Here is a 22,934-nt window from a genome sequence, read left to right as displayed (position 1 = left end):
GATGAAGGAGATGGGATCAGGAAACACGAGCCAAAGGTCTGATGAAGAAGACTTCGTCAAGGTGGATGACCTACCGCTGCAGCTGACAGTCATGTGTGAGGTGTGTAAAAGATCGGATGAACTCAGGACTTTAAAACCTGCATAAACTAGAGTTTAAGATGTGCTGTGTGATATTAGGAACAGCTCCAGAAGAGGATCGTGGAGGAGCAGCAGAATAATAACCTCTCTGTGGAGATCCTTAATGGGAACCCTGAGTTAGCCACAGGGCTGGTTGGAAACGCTCAGATGCTGAAGGAACCAGGTATGACCATCAAATAAGATCATTTTAGAGGAGATGTGTTTTAACACATCTGATTTTCCCTCTCTTCTCTTCTCTTCTCTTCTCCAGAGACCACTAGTGCCCAGATCGTGTAGAGGTCAACGCAGACCTGTTTTTAGTAACAGTATTTAGATCCTCAGTTATAACTGTTAATTTGTTTTATGCTGATTTTAAAAGAGCAAAGTTACTTGACAGTCACGGATTAGCTGTGGCAGTCAGATGCACAGACAAACTCTCAACCTTTAGTTGATTTTTGTTCATTTATGTGATTCCCTGATCCGGTTTGGGGTCGTTTTCTCCTGCTGCTGATGGACAGATAAGCCTCTGCCACCAAATCTCTTGTTCAAATCTGGCTTTGTCTTCTTAGTTGTAGGATTAGTTTGACACAGTTTTTAAAATGTTTTGTTTGTCTTTGCCTGGCCTCATTGTTGCTCATCTTATTTGCATTAGATTCCTCATTATAAAGAGATTACAGGAAGATGAATGTTCAGCCAGGAGGACCAAAAAGCCGCTGTTCCAGGAAATGTGTAAAATGTGTGGAGGGGTAATTATTCTCATGATGTAGTTCATAGCTCTTTCTAGAAGTTAAAAGCTTCTGTTCCTCAAAATATTCTCCTTGAACTCGTATCTTATTGTATTTTTCTGCTTTTCTTCTCATAATAAAACTGAAGTTAAGAAGAGTTTTGAGATGTTTTAATGGAACTTTTGGTAAATCTGCTCTACTGAGTTGGATCTGAAGTGAAAACTTGGAATTAAAAAGAGGAGGGGAATAAACTTGAAAATCATTTTATTCATTAAAATGTGAAAAATTAGTCAGTACAGAGGTACATTTGTTAGTGATCATTTGTGCATTTTACATAAACATGTAAGTTTGGATTCACTCAGTTCTCTCTAAGAACAAGAAAACATTTACAGGTTTGATGTCCATTTCCCTCATAGAGCAAAACCTTGGATTTAGTTTAGCCACCTCTTAAAAAGTGCCCGACTACACACAGTTAAAGTAACACTAAATAGTTGTTTAAACTTTAAGCTAGAACTTTAACATTGGTCTCATTTGACAGCCCTCTGCTGGCCAGATCCTGCACTTAGTTTTGTGGAGCAGGTAGGTGTTCTAGGGGGCGCTCTTTACCTGCTTTACAGCTGTTAGCTATTTTCTGTGCTGGTAACTAATAAAAGGCTAGCAATTCACTTTTTCAGTTTGCTAACCGTCCCTAAAAAATAACCACAAGAAAAAAAAGTTTTCTTTATTGTTGGCATCACGGAGCAGCCATTTTTGGAACAGGGATGTCTAAACTTTTCAAGATGAGGGCCAAAATCATTAAGTTCAAACTTTTCACGGGCCACAAAAATGTAGAAATAAAACATTTTTTTTCTGCTCAAAAAAGGCCTAAAATCGATATAGTAGTAAACATTTGAACTTAAAATATATGAATTTATCTTAACAGCCTCCGGCAGAGACTAAATTCCACAATTCTAAAAACGCTAGTGAGGTCCATGCAAAACCACTCAGAGGGCCGCAAATGAACCACAGGCCACACTTTGGACACACCCGTCTTAGGAGGTGAAGCAAAGAGCTAAAACCAGTGTGAACATCCACGCGACCTACACTTGTTTGAAGGAGCTAAAGGAGGCTAAAAGAAATCACGGGCTGATGGTGAAAGCCAGCTGGCTTTCTTGCTTCTGGACTTGTAAATAATAATATTATTTGTTCAATAGTGTGGATCTTTCAACTTAGTGGCTTATTTAGTATCAGCTGGCTCATGTTTGTGTTAGCCCATTATTAGCACTAGCTACAGCAGGCTGCTTCAGTTGTAATTTAACTTTTAACCAGTAGGGCGGAGGAGCAGGAAACGGTTTAGTGCTACTTTAAAGCTTAAAGGAGACATAACATGCTTTTAAGTTATTCCTTTTTACATCTAAATCCTTCAGTTGGGGTCTAAATACAGTGGAACTGCAGTTCTTTGGTCTGATTTCCTCATTATTGTTGCTCTACAGACCCTCATCTACCCCTGTTCTGAGGAGAGTCTTGAGAACGAGCCGTTTTTGGGTACTGTCTCTTTAAACTGGAGGAGGAGCTGTAAATTCCGCCCCCCTCCATAGTGCAGACCTGTACTCTCCTCCCCCAGTCGGACTTTGTAGTTCTATAGAGAAATCATTATTTAGCATAGCAGAAACATTATATTAGCATTTTTAAAACATGTGGGGAGAGTTGTTCATCAGGCTGTTTCAAGGCTGTTAACTCACTCATGTATTTGTCTGTAGTCACTCACACACACCCGTCACGGCTGACGGAGGGACAAGCGAGCAGGCACGTGCGCACACACACACGCGCACACACACACACACACACACACACACACACACACACACACACACACACACAAGGAGTGCTGCTACCTTATTTATTTCTATAAAAAAAGTTTTAAAAAATGATACAACTCATTAAAACACCATTAAAAGAATATATTTTATTACGATATCTATCTATCTATATAAATAATTTTAGCACAAGCGAGCAGGCACACGCGCGCACACACACACAAGGAATGCTGCTTGCTTATTTATTTCTATAAAAAATTATACAGCTCATTAAAACACCATTAAAAGAATATATTTTATTAAGATCTCTATCTATATATATACATACATACATATAATTATAAATAATTTTATAAGTAGTCTTATTTTATATTGGGTGTCTTAATGGCTGAAAATGGATAAAAAGCAGTTACATTTTAATTTAAATATTTGAGATTCTAGTCAAAAATAAAGAACATATCTCCAAATGTTCTTTAATGTGATCATTATAATTCTAATGCTTACAACTTTGTTTTTATTGTCTGCAATGTGTAGCCTATATCTTTATTAAATATGTGTTTAGCTGTAAAGTGGTAATTCTCTCTAATGTGTACACAGAGGTGGACATCAGTGCTGCAGTGAAATTCCCAAGATCAGTCTACTTTGCTAACAAATATAGTTAAATCTTACCTGCATTCTAAATAAATACCATTAGGTGAAAACATCAGTAGGCATCGAGTTATTGATACAATCCCTAACAGCCAGAATGGAAGAAGAGCATGCTGGGTCATCCTGGATCTGAGCCTGTTCTGTGTATTTACCTACAGGATGCAATAAATGTCTACAAGGCTGAGTTTGGACCATTACATCTAAAAGAAAACATACAATCAGTGATTTTTTTAAATTGTTTACATTAATATACAAATTTTCTAAGTATTAACCTCACAGCAAATAAGTAGAACAATATAATAAACAGGCTTTAGTAGTTAAACAGGCGTTGTGCACACAGGTCCTTTGGGTCCCGGTGCTGGTGGTGTTCCTGTCCTCCTGCCGTCTTCTGTTGTCCTCAGGATAGGAACTGATGTTTCCTGATGATGAGGGAGGGGCAGTATGTGGGCTTCAAACTGGTCCTGGATAACAGTGGGAGACCTCCGTTGTCTGAGTACTGAGACCAGAGGGTTGGTGAGATGCTGATCTTCTCTACCTCATCTAGAAATGGAGTTGGTTCAGGGAAAACTTTTCCAAAGACCAGTTCCATGATGTCATCGCCATATTCTGCAATGATAGACAATAACTTTAATGACATATTTTGTTTACAAGCAGCTTTAGGAAAGTTGTTTCTTTAGCTTTCATGTTTATAGTCACGTTTGTGTTGTTTTGGTTTACTTTGTTTACAAGTAACATGTAGTACATGGAGTGCGTTTACATGCAGCCAGTAACCCTTTTAAAACCCGAATATTCACAATAACCCGGTTCCGCAGGTCCATGTAAACACCGCCAAAAACCCGGATATGCTCATAACAGGGTTTTTAAAAACCCGGTTACTACACCTGGGGTAACCCTTTTCTAACCCGAATGTTTGGTCGTGTAAACGCATACCGGGATATCCCCATCAATGCGTGTGTTCTGCGCATGCTCTGTTCGCAAGGAATCTTGGTCTTTTGAGTAGCGAGACGTCTTGTATGCGCCAGAACACCGGAAGTAAACAAGTTGGGAGCAACATGGCGAGTCGCGGCACAGCACCACACTTTTGGAGTGACGAGGAAACCTCTGTCTTCATCGGTCTGGTGAAAAGTATAAACATTATGTCTTTTGTTGACAGCTGAAAGTACAGAGACAGCGAAATATGACGCATATTGCGTCTTGACGTAGTCCATACGTCCTGACGCTACCCCAACGTCCGCATTTAAATCGGGTTATGCAAGTTAGGGGTAACTCTTTCTATTTATGCTCGTAAATGGGTTATTCTGATCAACTAAGAAACCCGAATGCCGACCTTAACCCGATCATAACCCGGATATTGGCTGCATGTAAACGTAGTCATGGACCTGCGGAACCGGGTAATTGTGAATATTCGGGTTTTAAAAGGGTTACTGGCTGCATGTAAACACATTCACTGATGAGGGTGGCTGAGGTGTGTCGTCACTCACTTTGGTCTGGTCCAGACCGTCTCTTTACTGGTGGGTCTCCTTCCTCAGTAGGTGACATGAAGCTCCAACATCTGAACGTTCTGTGTTCCTTAGAGGAGAAGAAAAGTAACATTAGCAAGCTGGCTAAATTATTTTTTACTAGCATTTCAAGGTCTTGAAGCAGATCTTCACTTACCTAAACATCAAACCAGTTTGTCCCAGCTGAGCTCATCAGGGCTTTAGTCTGACAGCCTGTCAGTGAAACACGGCTCCAGCCTTCTGGATGTGGACTCTAAAAAGCAAAGGAGCATTTTTACTTTGTTTTAATTATTTTACAGCTGATTTTATCAGCTTTCCGACGCTCACGCTCATACAGACGGTGAGCTTTGCTGCGTCTGACTGATGCAGAGTTAGTTTTTATATCTGCAGTGAGACAAAAAACTAACCTCACTCCACTCAGAGATCGTTCTTTAAAACTCTATTAAATCCACTGTGTTGACGCACTTTAATGACTTTGTCACGCTGCATTTTAGCTGATATGGGACTTTATTTACTGGATGCTAAGATTACATCACACTCACGTAGAATAACACACAGGCTCTCTGCTGCTACAGTCAGTGGGAGGTCATCTTCTGGTGTAAAAAAAAAAGGCATTGATCAGAAATCCCAGATCATGTTTTATTCCACGAAAATCGGCCAAATCCACATTAATCTGGGTGCTAACTTTACTAGCATACTGTGCTAGCGATAGCAAGCCGGATGCTAACGCTTTAGTGCTGCTAATGCCCGTAAATCTAAAGTAAAGTTTGTCGACATTTTAGAGTGATATGAAGCTTACCGCTCTGCTGCTGTGTCCCGGTGCTGCCACATTCAGATGGAAATGACTCCTTTTAGATAGATGAAGCCCTCGGTACTTACTAGCCTGGGAGACACGAACGAACGCACGCGCGCTCACACACAGAAACACACTACTTTTTTCTTCTGTATTTATTTTTTTTTTTTTAGCAGTTGTGTCATCAGCTTCTGGGGTTTAAATACTGCCACACCACCCTTCCTTAAAACGAGGAACAGTTTTGAGCTGTGTGTGGCTAAAATAACCAGACATTCTGCATTTTTCCAATAGGACTACAAAAAATCTTAGCGAGAAAAAAAATAGCGGATTGGCTCTGTGTTTAGCCGAGGGCCATGACCATATTTGGTAGTTATCCTGACGAAATAAATTACTGATGTAATAGATAATTTGAAAAACTGAACAGGTGGACAAATATGCCCAAAACTTAATTATTAAATATCTAAATAGCAACTCCAGTGAATAATATAAGCCTTTTTGCTCACTTAGACACTTAAAATGTGAAACACACTGTTAATGGATAAAAAAAAGTGAGTTTTTCATGTTATGTCTCCTCTAAATCAGATGACGTTAGTGCTTAACCCTCCCACTCTCTTAATAGTTGTGACCCCGCGAGGAAAGTTGACCATTGAGTAGGGTTGATTGTTAATCCATTGGGTCCATGTGGCAGGGGTGAGGAGTGAGCACCGCCTCACCCCTGCCACATGGACCTCAAGGCATAAACTATCAATCCTGCTCAATGGTCAACTTTCCTCGTGGGGTCACCCATAAAGACAGTGGGAAGGTTAAAACAGCAATTCTGCTCAGTAAATCTATATGGAAACCATTGTAAAGCCTGACATTTTGTGCAAAGATCCCCAAACTGATCAGGAATCAGAGGATCACCAAGGCATGCATGGGCTTGGACAGTCCCGGATGTAAGACTCCAGTTTGCCCTCTGACACTTGCATCAGAGCCGTGTATGTGGTCAGCTGAAACGACAGTTTAAAAGTATTTAAATGTTTCACCAGATCCAACCAGAGTTGATTAGAATAGTAAAAGCAAACAAGAAAAGGCTAACCTTGTTCAACACGGGTTTAGTCGAGAGCACGTCGTACAGCGTATTCACAGAGATTCTCTGGGGAAAAAAGGCAACAGATCAAAGGTAAAGAACCAGATTTTTTTTTTGTTAGACTTCAAAGCTAAAATGTCCTTTGGAGAGAAATTCAGTCCATGGGTACTTACTGCCTGTGTGGTCTGGTTCATACACTTCATGGCAGGAGTCCTCCGGTCATCCAGGAAAAACGGATCCTTCCAGTGGTCGTAGTTTGTCTCCAGGACGTACCAACGACCCAGTTTCACATCAATCCTGAGTGCAAGGAGTTAGTAAAAAAAAAACCAACTTAGAGCGTGACCGCTAGCCACACTCAAACACGTTTCCCAACTTAAATCAGGTGATCTGAAACCATCGACGTCACAAGCAGCTTGTTATGTAAGTTTCACAAGAAAAACGAGTCAGAGACTCATGACTCACTTCTTCATTACTTTTCTTTTTCGTTGTGGTTTAGCAGGAACAACTTACAGGTAGTCTCAAAAATATAAAACTATTCTGAATTAAATTCAGTGTGAACAAAACCCTTCGGTACTCACTCCAACACATCGATGCTGTGCTGCCTGGAGCGGGTGATGATGCAACCCTGCCCCCTCTGGTTTCCTCCGAGGATGAAGTAAGCTGGAGCGAGCATCTTCGTCTCGGCCAGTTGCCTTTTGGCTTCCTCATAGCTATCGAGGAACAATATAAAACTCATTTAGCTTCATGAAGAAATATTCAGCTTCAACTTTCAAATCAAGTTTAATTCTTGTGTTTTCAATTAATCTCTATTTTAGTACATCTAGTACATTCAAATGCTTGTAATTGCTGTCAGAATTCGATGCTTTAACATCCTATTTAATGCCGTAACGTTAGCTCTACATGTGCATTACAAACGTTAAACATGGGTACCTGTTCGCATTCTCCAAGACAGATCGAGTGAGAAAGCTCATCCACATCCCGTCTCTCTGTCCCATGATCCACTCCAGGATTCCTGTGTGTGAACACGTTAACATCGTGGCATTTCACATTCCGTTTGTGAAAACTGTTCCAAACTCACCGATGTGTCCTCCATTATGAGGGAAGCGCCCGTTCATGGTCAGGGTGAAGGTGTGCTGGCAGAGAGAACAAGCAGATGCTTTTAAATCCTTCTGAGAGAAATAACTCCATGTTTTATTCGGACTGAGTCTCCAGTTAGGATATTAAATCACTCACAGGCTTGATACCAGTCAGCATGCCAACGTAGCCAGCAAAGTTAGTGGACTTAAAAACCGTCTGGCTGTTCTTTCTGAAGTCTAGGTTGACCACTAGAGGCTTTAGCTTCTCACTGATGATCCACGACTTGTCTTTCACATCCCAGCTGCAAAAAGGACCAGATCTAATACACACCAGAGCCAAGACTCGGCTTAAATATACAAGAGTGTGGAAACTTTTGCGTTCTTACCCCATAAACAGCCCAAAATCTAGATTTCTGCCATGAAGGAGGTTACCTGTTGAATCCCCAAAAGATTTAAGAATTTGTGATATTATTCAGTTTCTTGAATAAACTTCAGCTTTCAGACTCACCTTTCTTATCTTCTGCTACAACAGAGGTGCACAAAATGGATACCTCATAGAAGATGTTAAACAACACCACTTCACCTAAATTATTACAATAAAAATGAGCAGAGGTTAGTATGGTGACGAGGTTGGGGTTAGGTTGGGGTGACGGTGGCACAGGAGTTAAGTGCTTGCCCCGTAATCGGAAGGTTCAAGCTTCGCTTAGTCTGTCGCTGTTGTTGAGGTTCTGCCCTCATGAGAAAATTACTACGCAGTATTTGCGCCAAAAAAAACTGTCATCTGCGCCCTGAAGCAGACAATAAAAATCAGCGCCAGCAGGGACTTCATCTCCCATGATCCTCTGCAGCTGGCAGCAGCTTAATGATGTCATCAAGCGACGCCAACCCCAGCTGTTACAGACCGCCCGCTGGAGGGTCTATGGCTGTGTCCGAATCCAGGGGTAGGATGCTTGTGAGTGCGCATTTTGAGGTCGATGACGTCAAAGCGCAGCGACGAGTACTGTCCGAATTCCAAGAATCCTCATTCTCGCGTCCTCAAACGCGTCCTCGCTCCACCCACATTTCGAGGATGGGTCTGATGGATCCTCACAGGAGCAAGGGTATCCCAGCATGCTTTGCGCGCCGGCCGCTGGACTCGACACTCGCAACAACGACGGACGGAGCGGGACAGCAGTGCAGCTTAAAATGTAAGTTAGTTTAAAAAATAGCGGTCAAAAAAATAAAATACGTGTTTGGGCACTTTTGGTTTGTTTTTTATATAAGATCTAATACCGCAAATTGCTTTTTTTCATGTAATTTAAGGCTAAACCATGCCCCACCGAAAACCAGCTTGAGTGTTTAATAGGAAAAAACCCACCGTAAACTAGCTTGATCCCAGCAGGCTTTTTAAAAGAAAATAGCGGTAGAAAACTGAGCTGAAAGCGGTTCTGTTTATAGACATTTTTCGTTTGTATAAGTACATTTTAAGCAGAAATCAGCGAGAACGAGCTTGTATGGTGGTCCCGTCATAATTCCCGTGTGTGTGTGTTTATTTAGCGAATAAAGCTTCTCATCATTTGTTTTAAGGTTAACACCCCACCGTAAACTTGCTTGAAAGTCTAATAGGAAAAAACTCACCGTAAAAGAGCTTGCATCTTATGTAATCATGTAACGAACGCCAAAAATAACGAAAACTAAGTTTAATGTTTATTTAAGTTAATTTTTAAGAAACAACATTACTGATTTAATGTTTTTAATTTCATTTTAGGCGGAAAAAAACACAGAACACAATTTTCATCTCCCATGTTGATAAATTAAAATATTGTTTATTGCATGTTTTATCAACTATGATTTATAATCTGACTTTGTTCTTCTATTCCTCTCCATTCTCATCCAGAACCAGTACCTTTAAGGAGCATCTGTAATTTCATTATGCCCACAGTGTTCTCTGTTGTTAAATGACAATAAAGCCTTGTAATTCCAATTCCCTTTGTCTGCAGGACTGCAAGTATCCAGGGTCAGGAGAGGGAGTCAGCGGAAAGCCCACTGCTGAAACCTGGCCCTGGTTTGTCCCCATGGACGAGGTGTTGGGACAGAGGCCTTCCACTATGCCTCCTGTCCTTATTGCTTCCATTCCCGAGGACACTCCAGGGCCAAGTGCAGCAGTGGGTGAGACAGAGGACAGGGAGAGTGGTGGAAGGAAGCCGGACTCCTCATCAGGGAGAAAGGAGAAGGGCTGATGAGCTCCTTGACCTGATCAGGGAGGACATGAGACAACAGAGGGAAGCGGAGGAGAGGAGAGAAGGAAGGATGGACAGATTTTTAGCATTGATGGAAAGGATGGCAGAGAAATTGTTTTTTTTTTCTTTTAGTTTCTTCTGGTTCAGGTTCTATATATGTGTTTGAATGTTTTTGTTATTTGTTTAAATGTAATAAAATTTCTATTAATTGATAACTCTTTTTTGATCATTAACAGTTTTATTATTCAGTTTTAACAAGTAACAACATAGTGAATAAATTGTAAGGGAACACTAAGGAATAAAAGTAAAGATAAAAGTAAAATATATACAGTAAACTTGGAAAGCAGGGAGTCTTTGGTGTTGTTGCTAAATCTACTAAACATGGATCGAGGTGGATGGAGTGCAGGAACCGAGATCCGTGGCTGAACGTTTCGGGTTGGCAAGTGGAACATCAGACAGAGTGGTCTGCAGAGGGTGCTTCTGGATGCGTCATCTCACTGACCACTGCATCGTCCATCAAAAGGGTTTGCTGGGCTGGCTCAATCGACGGCTGTCACGTCACTAACATTCAGATATATGCAAAAAAGGAGATCATGAGTATAATACTTGTAACTCTAGCAGATAACAGGACTAAATGATTTTTAAACTTTAAATACAAAGGCCGGTGACGTTTATTGAGCCGTCGCAGCTCCTCAAAAACCACAAATAAAATGAAATATTGCTGTGGATCCATTTTCAACGTCGCTACTAGCTTGTTAGCCTGTTTGCCGCCGTCACGGTAGCTAGGCAACTTGACCTGGGGGCGGGAATAAAAACGAGGCTAGTACTGTCCGAATTCAGAGCCGCTGACTTCCGGTTTTAGCGGTCTTGCAAGGACCCGGCCCTGCTAGACCGGCGAGGACCCGTACTCACAAGCATCCTACCTCTGGATTCGGACACAGCCATAGGCTGTGAATTAGGATTCTTGGAATTCGGACAGTACTCGTCGCTGCGCTTTGACGTCATCGACCTCAAAATGCGCTCTTACAAGCATCCTACCTCTGGATTCGGACACAGCCTGTAAGACGAAGCACAGAGCGGAAATCGCTGTCTTTTGTCCAGGATTTTCATCTGGTTTGGAGAGACGCTGACTTTGCTTCTACCAAGGCACGAGGTCTGACTGCTGGAAGCAACGAAAACGCCATCTGGTCCGTTTGAACACAGAGGGACGCTTCGGGTTTGCTCAGACAAGATTTTCTTTTTTTTTTTCCTCTCCCTTTCTCTACCGATTTCTCTTATAGTCCAGAACAAGCGGTATTAAGAGACGGTTTCTCTCTTTTCCGTACCAAAACACCATCGGACATCTCAAACTAAGGTCCTTTTTCTATTGTTAATATCTGAGTTTGTTCATGCTGTGGCCAGGCTGACAGACTGTTTTAGATATTCAATTTGCCTTTGATTGATCTGTTGTTTTGTTTTTCTTGAACTTTGTGAAGTGATTTGAAGTGTTTTTGATTAAGTTACTGTGAAAGCTTGCCACATCACTGTTGGACGTTTGCTTAGACCCACTGATTGTGCGTGTTGGGAAGACAAGCTGAACTACACACACACACACACACACACACACACACACACACACACACACACACACACACACACACACACACACACACACAGAGAGAGAGAGAGAGAGAGAGAGAGAGAGAGAGAGAGAGAGAGAGAGAGAGAGAGAGAGAGAGAGAGAGAGAGAGAGAGAGAGAGAGAGAGAGAGAGAGAGAGAGAGAGAGAGAGAGAGAGAGAGAGAGAGAGAGAGAGAGAGAGAGAGAGAGAGAGAGAGAGAGAGAGAGAGAGAGAGAGAGAGAGAGAGAGAGAGAGAGAGAGAGAGAGAGAGAGAGAGAGAGAGAGAGAGAGAGAGAGAGAGAGAGAGAGAGAGAGAGAGAGAGAGAGAGAGATGATCCTCTGGTCAGCAGAACAAAGGATCAGCCATTTTGTTTTCAAAACTCCCTCCATTTTGGTAACCAACCTATCACTACCTCATTACTTCATGTTACCCCACCTATCGGATTAGATTATCACGTCACATTATCATTTCATTGTTTCATTGCTTGTTGTTTGTTGATAAAATCGGTTGGTTGATATTGATTGGCTAAACGCTTTGGGAGGAGCTGAAGTGGTCATATTAGTTAATAAATGTTATTGCCAATTAAGTTTTGTCTCAAGTAAATTTGTCTGTGCTGGATGAAACAGGACTGCTGCTCGTTAAACAAATTTTACGAACTTTAGACAGATTGATAGAGGTTTGGATCCATTTTTCCCAGATAAAGGGGGTGGTGCCCCGAGGATATCCACTGATATCCTAATTACGTAATAAATCAGTAAATATTTCCATATTTACGAATTTTATTGATGAATCCAAAAAGTAAGTAAAGCTTACAAATTATTTGTTGGCTAATACCCGCAACACTGTCGTTGTGTCCTTGGGCAAGGCACTTAACCCAAGTTGCCTGCTGGTGGTGGTCGGAGGGACTGGTGGCGCCAGTGCTCGGCAGCCTTGCCTCTGTCAGTGGGCCCCAGGGCAGCTGTGGCTACATTGTAGCTCATCCCCACCAGTGTGTGAATGTGTGTGTGAATGGGTGAATGACTGATTGTGTTGTAAAGCGCCTTGAGGGGTTCCAGGACTCTAGAAGGTGCTATATCAAATACAGGCCATGGTGAGTGAACAGCTGATTTTTAATTATAAGTAAATGTTTCCTTACCAAGAGGAACCCCTGAAACCTCAGCTATTCCTTTGATCTCCTCACCAAACGGACTTGGTAGTGTGTTCGCCATCAAAGGCTGTAAATAATGAGAGCACAGCCATGAAACCTTTGATATACAGCTTTCATTCAGAGGTGGAGGTCACTCACCAGTGTAATATCAACCAGCTCTATCAGCTTCCCGCTGGGCACAAAAGCATTTGCCAGATTTCGGACGGCTTGAATCAAGCTGATCAGCTGGAACATAAGGAACTCGTGAGTAACTCCAGACCTACCAGCTCTAACTACTGGTCCTCTGCATCATTCTTACATCTTGTTTTTTCTCAGTGATCACAGCCGTCCATCTCTTGCTGGGCGGCAAGTCGAGGTCCACCGTGTACCAGCTGACGGGTCCTCTGAACCTGTAGTGGAAAGAGCGACGTTTGCTGCTGTGGACACATTCACAGCTTCTATCACTTCATCTTAAACTGAACGTGTTTTGATGCAGAAATAATTCCTAAGTTATTCATGCCAGTAGAAATTAATTAGTGTTGAAAATGATGAAAATGCTCAGTTTTATTACATCACCTTAATGCAGTTGCTGACAGGCTATCAAAACTAAGGTATTAGTTGTAGAATCCAAGAAAAATAGGAAAATAATCCACAATTATCCTTTACAGACCGGCTTTTCAAGGGAAACAAACTAAAACATTTTTAAAGCAAAAGTGTTTTGATGAACTAAAAGGCATGATGTAAATTAACCAACGTGAGAAACAGCTAAAAGCAAATGTCTTTAAAATATATAATGGCACATGGCAGGCCATTAGAAAAAAAATGTATGTACAGTGGGGCAAAAAAGTATTTAGTCAGCCACCGATTGTGCAATTTCTCCCACTTAAAATGATGACAGAGGTCAGTAATTTTCATCATAGGTACACTTCAACTGTGAGAGACAGAATGTGGGAAAAAAACATGAATTCACATGGCAGGATTTTTAAAGAATTTATTTGTAAATCAGGGTGGAAAATAAGTATTTGGTCAGTTCAAACAAGGAAAATCTCTGGCTCTCACAGACCTGTAATGTCTTCTTTAAGAAGCTTTTCTGTCTTCCACTCATTACCTGTATTAATGGCACCTGTTTTAACTCATTATCTGTATAAAAGACACCTGTCCACAGCCTCAAACAGTCAGACTCCAAACTCCACTATGGCCAAGACCAAAGAGCTTTCGAAGGACACCAGGAAAAGAATTGTAGACCTGCACCAGACTGGGAAGAGTGAATCTACAATAGGCAAGCAGCTTGGTGTGAAAAAAAACAACTGTGGGAGCAATAATCAGAAAATGGAAGACATACAAGACCACTGATAATCTCCCTCGATCTGGGGCTCCACGCAAGATCTCATCTCGTGGGGTCAAAATGAACATGAGAACGGTGAGCAAGAATCCCAGAACCACACGGGGGGACCTGGTGAATGACCTGCAGAGAGCTGGGACCACTGTAACAAAGGTTACCATCAGTAACACACTACCACGACAGGGAATCAAATCCTGCAGTGCCAGACGTGTTCCGCTGCCGAAGCCAGTGCATGTCCAGGCCCGTCTGAAGTTTGCCAGAGAGCACATGGATGATACAGCAGAGGATTGGGAGAATGTCATGTGGTCAGATGAAACCAAAGTAGAACTTTTTGGTATAAACTCAACTCGTCGTGTTTGGAGGAAGAAGAATACTGAGTTGCATCCCAAGAACACCATACCTACTGTGAAGCATGGGGGTGGGAACATCATGCTTTGGGGCTGTTTTTCTGCTAAGGGGACAGGACGACTGATCCGTGTTAAGGACAGAATGAATGGGGCCATGTATCGTGAGATTCTGAGCCAAAACCTCCTTCCATCAGTAAGAGCTTTGAAGATGAAACGTGGCTGGGTCTTCCAACACGACAATGATCCCAAACACACCGCCCGGGCAACAAAGGAGTGGCTCCGTAAGAAGCAGTTGAAAGTCCTGGAGTGGCCTAGCCAGTCTCCAGACCTCAACCCCATAGAACACATATGTCAGAGTCAGGGCCAGATGCGGCCCGCGGAGCATTTTTATGTGGCCCGCGAGATAAATATCAAAAATATATTAAAACTGGCCCGCTGGCCGATTTTACCGCAAAGACTTCAACTCCCATGATGCTTTGCGGCATCAGAGCGGAGCCGACGAGCCCCCTCCTTTGTGTTTTTTCAGCGCCTGCTGCCGGTGTCAGCAGCTCCGCTGTCTCGGACAAACTACACTCCTCTCACTCAGCGCCGAGTTCACTCAGCTATTTTCTGACATTGAAGCCCAGAAACGGAGATTCTAGCCGCTCAGTAATGTGTTCACGACTGAAAGAGAAAGTTTTCCAACTAACGTCCAGACAGAGCCGATATAACTCCAGCGAGCAGCGACACGCTCAAACCAGCATGACTCTGTGGTTGTGTTTCCTCCCCGACACACAACAACGTGGTCAAGCTGCTCAGACATATTCATCAGCACAAACCTATGTGAGCACCTGTTGTCATCTAATGTTGTCATTATTATGATGAAGATGAACAAAACAACAGGAGTCTCCTCCTCAGCTCAGATCAACCCCATGATGCAGGTATCTGGCTGGAACAGGTGAGCATCACAGTAAATCAGTGGATCAAACTGAGTTTAAATATGTTGGTTTTATGCTCTTTTTCTGCTCCAAAACATGAAAGTTAACAGGTGAGATGTTGCATTTTCATTTAAGATAAAATGATATTTTTATTTTGTTGTTGGCCCGTGAGAAAAGATTTAACCTACAGTAAACAGGAAGTGGAAAGGTTGCAGATAGATGAATAGAATAGAAAATCCCTTTATTGTTCCTCAGTGGGGAAAGCTAGACGTCACAGCAGCGATGACACTTATTACAGGAGAAAAAAAGGAGAATAAAAAATAAGAAAAACGAATAAACAAGAAAACATAAATCCTGAATATATTTTAAAAATGCTGATTATACCACAAGTAATGAATACCACTGATGCCTTTTATTTAAAACTGACTTGCTCGTGTGTTATTTGGTTATTCCACATTCAATGTTCATGCAGAAATAAGTTTGTTTCCAAATTTAAAGGTTCAAAATGCATATATGTTGATAAAGAAAATGTGCAAATTTGCCGTCACTTTTTCAAAAATATTAAGTTTGGCCCTCGACTCCGTCCCAGAGTTTCATTTCGGCCCCGTGTGAGTTTGAGTTTGACACCCCTGCCATAGAAAGTCTGTGGAGGGAGTTGAAAGTCTGTGTTGCTCGGCAACAGCCCCAAAACATCACTGCTCTCAAGAAGATCTGCATGGAGGAATGGGCCAAAATACCAGCTACTGTGTGTGCAAACCTGGTAAAGACCTATAGTAATCGTTTGACCTCTGTTATTACCAACAAAGGTTATGTTACAAAGTATTGAGTTGAATTTTTGTTATTGACCAAATACTTATTTTCCACCCTGATTTACAAATAAATTCTTTAAAAATCCTGCCATGTGAATTCATGGATTTTTTTTCGCATTCTGTCTCTCACAGTTGAAGTGTACCTATGATGTAAATTACTGACCTCTGTCATCATTTTAATCAGAATCAGAATAGGTTTATTGCCATTGTCAGTGAACAAACAATTCACAAACTAGGAACTTGCTTTGGTACTACTGTGCTACATATAACATGAATAATAAGATTACAAATAGAATAAAATAGAATAAAACTTTCAGATATAAAAAATGGCAGGTAATGGTAACATGGCCGATAACGTGACGTTGTGTCAAGTACAGCAGACCAGCATGGTTGTGTGTTTATAATCTATTCACAAGTCTAACGGCAGATGGGAAGAAGCTGTTCTTATGGCGGGAGGTTCTGGTCCGGATGGACCGTAACCTCCTGCCTGAGGGAAGCGGCTCAAAAAGTCTATGACCCGGGTGAGAAGAGTCGGCTGCTATCCGACCTGCACGCCCCCGAGTTCTGGAGACATACAGGTCCTGGAGAGATGGAAGGCTGCAGCCAATCACCTTCTCAGCAGAGCGCACAATGTGCTGCAGTCTATGTTTGTCCCTCACTGTGGCTCCAGCGTACCACACAGCGATGGAGGAGGTGAGGATGGACTCAATGATGGCCGTGTAAAACTGCACCATCATCTGGGCCGGCAGCTTGGCCTTTTTCAACTGCCGCAGAAAGTACATCCTCTGCTGGGCCTTTTTGATCAGGGAGCAGATGGATGGCTCCCACCTAAGGTCAGGTGTGATGGTGGTTCCGAGGAAGCGGAAGGAGTCCACAGTGGTGACGGGGGTGTCCGTCAGGACGAGGGGGAGAGATGGGGCTGTGACTTTCCTGAAGTCCACAATCATCTCCACTGTCTTCTGAGCATTGAGCTCCAGGTTGTTGCTGCTGCACCAGTACACCAGCCGTTCCACCTCCCTCCTGTAGGCGGACTCATCACCGTCAGAGATGAGCCCGATGAGGGTGGTGTCGTCCGCAAACTTGATCAGTTTAACTGAGTCATGGCTCGAGGTGCAGCAGTTTAAGTGGGAGAACTTGCACAGTCGGTGGCTGACTAAATACTTTTTTGCCCCACTGTATGTGAATACAATGAGAACATAAGTAATTTAACATTCTGCGGCTTTGCAAGTTCTCCCACTTAGAAATCATGGAGGGGTCTGAAATTAACAACTTAGGCAAGGCCGGATTAATCATACGGGCAACTGGGCAATTGCCCAGGGCCCACGAACTCTAAAGGGCCCAGGGCACGAGCAAAATACTGTCTCTATAATTTCCCGCTTTATGAGGTCTATGGTGGTCCGTTTTCCCCGGACATGTCCACTTTTCACTCTCTGTCCGGGCGTCTGGACTGGGGGTTCTTGTATTGATGAAAATGTCCGGCTTTTCATCCAGAAGCAGGGATCGAATTATGGGGGAGCTGCATATCCTACACATCCAGGGGAGCCGGAAAAAAGTTTTCTACCTATATTATATCATTTTTGGACTCTTTTGAGCAGAGAGCGGCACAGCGTATTGTTGCGCAGCGATCCAGGCTGCTGCTTCCAGCGCACGGTCCATTCTCAAAGTGGCGCAACCAAAAAACTATAATTAGCACACGATCGTTCATGTCTGCACATGTTCTCTATTTTCTGTCTTATTTGTGCCTGAAGCTCTCTGCTACTGCGGAGCTCATCACCTGTGCTGTGGTGATGTCACCTCACGCAGCATCGAAAACGCGCTCTGCGCTTTGCGGTCAGGAGATCCCTTTGATCTGCTCAAAAGTAACTGCTGAGGTGAAAAAGTAAGAATCCAGGCAACAGATTTTCTGGAGAATTAAGAGGACATGCAGGAAGATGAGAGACACAGGACAGGAAAAATAAAAAACAGAAAACAAAACAAAGTGTTGAAAAGTAAAATGTATGTAGATTTATCTCCACTACACGTTTTTACCTGTATAAAACAATAAGTTATACACATGTCATATTTATACATCTGATACAATTCAGATCACCTTCAAAACTCAGTCACACACCCAGGGCCGTTTCAAGACATTTTGGGGGCCAAGGCAAGATGACCCCACCCACCCCCACCCACGCCATAACTGGGCTCCCCAGAAGCCTCTGTAATTCACACCCTCTCCAGTAGTGTTAGTTATACAGTGTTTGTAAAAGCCCCTCAGATATTACTGACATGTTCTAATATTATCAGATGAAAAACTAAATTTTCAGACACGCTGTCTCATCTGCTTCTTTTCTAAACTTGCAAAAAGTAACAAAACCATTTGAAAGCCACTATTTGTGGATTCTCTGAAAGTTTCCATGGAGTGTGTGACAACTTATTTTTTCATTGATCCTATCATCTAATCTCACAGCTGAAACAAGCATCCTTAATAATCTGTGCACAGGAAGCTTACCGATGCTGTAGTAAAACTAAAGGTATAATAATTTATTATTAATAAAATCTTGTTGCAGCACTAAAGCAGAAAAATGAGATTTTGCATTAAATATGCAAAATATTTACATATGAATTGTTTTAGAGCCCTTTTATTGGCAGAATCTGATATTAATTTAGTTCTTACAAAAAATGGGTCCCAACATGGTTTGTGTGGCGTTGCCATAGTGTGATGTCATAGGCACAGATCCCATGTCCTCTTGTTTGGAAATGGAAATATGATCACCCTACATTAAACAAACTGTCCACCCGGGATTTTGCGCTGCACAGAGACGCTTCGCTGCCTATGACTGAACGTCAGTTGAGAGTCAGTCTCATGCAGACTGACCAATGAAGAGAGGGCCTCAAGTTAAGACCCTCTCCTCATTGGTCAGTCCACACGAGGTGGGTCAAAGGTTACCCTGGGCGGGTTACGTGTTGTCAGGCATTCAAGTATTGAGTATATTTACTACATATTACAGTAAAATATTCTGTATGTGACCACATTATGGTGATCCTCGGGTCGTGATGATGGGGCCCTTGAATATTGTTGCCCAGGGTACAACAAAGTGTTAATCTGGCCCTGAACTTAGGTGCATTCCCACTGTGAGAGGCAGCATTAAAATTTCTATTTCAGAAAATCACATTGTATGGTTTTCAAGAATGTATTGGTATTGCACTGCTGCACAGAAGTATTTGAACACCTGGCAATCAGCAAGAATTCTGGCTCTCAAAAATTTATTAAAAAGTCCACATCTACTCCAATAATTTAAATTATTAGCACCTGTCCACCTCACAGTCATACTCCCAACTACTATAAGACCAAAAAGCTGTCAAAAGACACCAGACACAACACTGTGAACCTCCACAAGGCTGGAAAGGGCTATGAGGCAATTGCCAATCAGCTTGGTGCAAATAAATCAACTGTTGGAGCGATTGTTAGAAAATGGAATAGGCTTGAGACGACTGTCCGTCTCCCTCGGACGTGGGCTCAGTGCAAGATCTGACCTGGTGGGTATCACTGATGATAAGAAGGGTGAGGAATCAGCCCAGAACTACATGGGGGGAGCTGGTCATTGACATGTAGAGAGCTGGGACCACAGTTTCAAAGGTAGGTCAGTAGAACTCTGTACTGTCATTGTTTAAAATCATGCATTTCACGGAAGGCTCCCCTCGATGATCCAGATGAGGTATGGGAGAGAGTCATGTGGTCAGAAGAGACCAAAATAGAATTTTTTTTTAAACTCCTCTTGCCGTGAATGGAGGAAAAAGAAGGATGAGTTGCATCCCAACAACACCATCCCTACTGGGAAGCATGGGGGTGGAAGCTTAATGCTTTGGGGGACAGGACGACTGCGCTGTATTAGGGAGAGGATGAATGGGGCCTTTTATTGTGAGATTTTGAGCAACACACTCCTTCCCTCAGTCATAACATTGAAGATGAGTCGTAGCTGGGTCTTAAAACATGACAATGACCCAAAGCACACAGCCAGGATAACCAATGAGGAGCTTCGTAAGAAGCCTATCAAGGTTCTGGAGTGGCCTAGACCAAAATCCAATAGAAAATCCTTAGAGGGAGCTGAAACTCCACATTGCTCAGCGACAGCCCTGAAACCTGACAGATGTAAAGGAACTTTCGGCATCTTCACTTTTTTCACGTTTTTTAAAGGACCATCAGTTTACCTTTTATATCTCACCCTATCCTAAACACTTGGCTTTGTTTTATTTTGTACTAATTTCCTGTGTTTTCATTGATTGAAAACTTTATGCTGACTGTTTTTATCCTGCACTGAACCAGAAAGAAGAAAAGATTATTTGTATGATTTCCTTCTTAGGGAAACAAAGAAGTTGGTTTAACAACTTCACTGTCAGTTAAATGAATTATAAAAAGGAATAAGGGTATTTAAAAAGCAAATTGCAGGTTAAATCTTTTTTCTAATTCATATAAATTGCTGTCCAAAAAATACCATTTGGAATGCAGATTGTGGATATTTAGTTTTAAAATATATAACAGCAGAGTTTTCTAGTAAAAAGTGGCCTTTCTCAGCAAAGTTTCTAAAAAGGCTCTTTTTTCTAAATCTGAACCTCTGACGTAACCAAAGGGAGTTAGAAGCTAGGCGCTGCCTCAGCTCAGTGTGGAGAGTGGCTAGTTTTGGGGTCGAGGTCATGTTATCCAGTCAGAGTGTGTGTTTAATAGTGTTGGATTGTGTTCATGTTGATAAACTAGAGTGTGAAGGCTGTACCAACTCCAGCCTGTCTGGATATCGAGTCCCCGGGTTTCCAGATAAGAGAAACAACGCCTCCATCTCTGCGCCCAAGGACGTTTAGTGCAGCTGACAAGACGGAACCCACATCGGTCGGTACCGGGACAGGGAGGTCCGTGCTGGGCTCTGGAGACCCGTGGCGGGGTTAAAAAAAATTAAATGCGGATTTCTGGAGCTCAGATCACTGTCAGAACTAGGTCAGAACCAACCACCATGGAGCTGGTTTCTGGGTCGGAACCAGATCAGAACTGCCGCCTGGACCACCAGGAGAGGATGCACAGCCTTTAAATATACTAACTCAACTGGCTTGCTGGTACCTGGGTCAGATCAAGCTCACAGAAGCCCGCATGAGCGCCAGAACAGGATCACAGGCGTCTCTCTCCCTCCCTCTAAGTACCAAACTACAAACGGATATGAACGAGTATCAGACAAGCACCCTCTCTGCCAGTTTTTAAGAGCAGGTTGAAGACCCATTGTTACACCATGGCGTTCCACTAGCCTTCTTTTAGTCGTTCTTATCTTGTCTTTTAACTAATGTCTTTATTGCTTTAATCCATTTTGTTTTATCTTAGTCACTGCATGGTTGCTGTTGTTGTACTTTTCATATCTTTGTTGTGTGTACAGCACCTTGGTTCAACCCCCCCTCAGTCTTTGGCCGATTGTTTCTCCCTCTGGTTTGTCGCTGTTCTCTGGGGCGTGCAACAAACTCATAACTTTATGGTTTTGGTCCATCAGAAGTAGAATTATAAACATTTAAAGTTTCCTCTCTGTCAGAGTTAGAATCCATATTTTTCTCAGGATTAGACTCCCTCAACTGACGTCACTTGGTTTGGCAAAAGAAAAACCTCTCTCACAAAAATGACTCCTTAAGCCTAAATAATTCATGTATGTCTAAAAAAATTTCTCAAAACATTGGTTCATGGGAGTCTCTAACCTGCAATAGGCTCTTTAAAAAAGCATCAATAGGCTTTATCCCCAGCTTATGCTTTAAACAATAAGTATAAAATGTGAGTTGTTCTCAAACTTTTCAGCTTCTAAACCATAAAATAATGGCAACAGTGTTGTGACCCTGATTGTCATTAATAAAAATTATGCACTTACAATTATCAACAAGGACATAATGCCAACACAAGCACGGACAACAATTAATTAATCACAATTATGGCAGAAATATGGTATTAAAACAACGATTTTTTTAAACTGAATTTAATTTCTGAATATCATATCTGCTGGTCTCAACCCCAACTTTGCGAGCCACTGATCTAGAGATGCAATTTAGTGGAACTACTATCCAAACCATCAATGTCTTTTTGTCATTATTAATGTGTTTTATTTATAAAGAACAAATGAAAAAACTTCATATTATACAAATGCCGAAACCGAAGAGCAGTCAGTGTTCCGCTGAGATAATCTGAAAACAGATTACTCTGGATTTCTGTGATCAGTGATGGACAAGTTTAATTGATAAGAAAATGGGAATTGAACAAGTATTCAGCTGTTGCTACGAAAACATAGCAGCTGACAATAAAATGCGAATGAAAAATCCTTGATAAAGCAGACACAACCACCACAATACCCAAACAATAATCGCTAATTCCGCTGAAAATGAGATTTACAGGCGAAAGTGAATGCAGCGCTCGGCTCCAACAGTGACTCATTTAGCTCAACACAATATTTTAGACACTTACGTGGGGCCGTTTGGAGGGTACATGTCCGTCCGACAGTCTTCTGTGTACTGTAAAGAAATGGCAGCAAAGTTGTAAACATCCAGTCTGTAGAGTCAGCCTACAACTGTCTGAAAGTGGGACCGAGCAGAAATGGCGCTTACCGGTGGTAAAAACTGTGTTGATGCGACGAAGCAGAAAGCAGCTAAAACGAGAACCATACAGTACTCCATTATGAAAGGTACTGTCGTATGGCGTTTAAAGCGTGCCACAACCCGTGCACGCGCATTGGGTCCACAGCGCGCGTGTGAACGGGACTCGCGAGCGGAAATATACATGGCGAGAGGTCATTTGTGCACTGAGAGGGAGGCTGTGTCTCAATTCAGGGTCTGCATCCTACCTCGGCCGGATTCGT

The 22,934-nt window shown here is 42.3% G+C and overlaps 2 protein-coding genes across 11 annotated transcripts in view; one reads left to right on the top strand and one right to left on the bottom strand.

The window, feature by feature from the left end:
- pcm1 (pericentriolar material 1) overlaps positions 1–999 on the top strand; it is a 38,545-nt gene extending 37,546 nt beyond the window's left edge. For all 9 annotated transcript variants that reach the window (XM_054743821.2, XM_054743817.2, XM_070550181.1 and 6 more), the window contains 3 exons: positions 8–100; positions 178–301; positions 389–999. In XM_054743821.2, the coding sequence (XP_054599796.1) occupies positions 8–100; positions 178–301; positions 389–414 (243 nt within the window). In that variant the 3' untranslated portion in view covers positions 415–999. The remainder of the gene's footprint in view (positions 1–7; positions 101–177; positions 302–388) is intronic.
- Positions 1,000–6,340: 5,341 nt separating this feature from the next.
- Positions 6,341–22,870, bottom strand: LOC129164289 (acid ceramidase-like). Of its 2 annotated transcripts, XM_054743828.2 has the most exons (14): positions 22,684–22,870; positions 22,544–22,590; positions 12,988–13,078; positions 12,828–12,914; positions 12,678–12,756; positions 8,232–8,306; positions 8,110–8,155; positions 7,881–8,025; positions 7,726–7,780; positions 7,578–7,659; positions 7,226–7,357; positions 6,821–6,944; positions 6,657–6,713; positions 6,341–6,567 (listed from the first exon to the last, which is right to left on the bottom strand). In XM_054743828.2, exons 1-14 carry the CDS (start codon positions 22,855–22,857, stop codon positions 6,478–6,480), a joined length of 1,284 nt encoding a protein of 427 aa, XP_054599803.1. In that variant the 5' UTR covers positions 22,858–22,870; the 3' UTR covers positions 6,341–6,477. The 2 variants fall into 2 exon arrangements, with proteins under 2 accessions (XP_054599803.1, XP_054599802.1); XM_054743827.2 differs by lacking the exon at positions 8,232–8,306.
- Between the last annotated feature and the right edge of the window lie 64 nt (positions 22,871–22,934).

Source organism: Nothobranchius furzeri, chromosome 4 (genome assembly GCF_043380555.1).
Source record: "Nothobranchius furzeri strain GRZ-AD chromosome 4, NfurGRZ-RIMD1, whole genome shotgun sequence".
Classification (NCBI taxonomy): domain Eukaryota; kingdom Metazoa; phylum Chordata; class Actinopteri; order Cyprinodontiformes; family Nothobranchiidae; genus Nothobranchius; species Nothobranchius furzeri.
This window is presented reverse-complemented; position numbering and strand designations above follow the sequence as displayed.

Excerpts from the sequence above, each read along its gene's own strand:
- LOC129164289 (XM_054743828.2), bottom strand. The coding sequence starts at position 22,857 with ATGTATATTTCCGCTCGCGAGTCCCGTTCACACGCGCGCTGTGGACCC. Across the intron at positions 6,714-6,820 it reads TGAACCAGACCACACAGGCA|AGAATCTCTGTGAATACGCT; the intron begins GTAAGTACCCAT and ends TTTTTTCCCCAG. Across the intron at positions 6,568-6,656 it reads CTAAACCCGTGTTGAACAAG|CTGACCACATACACGGCTCT; the intron begins GTTAGCCTTTTC and ends CTGTCGTTTCAG.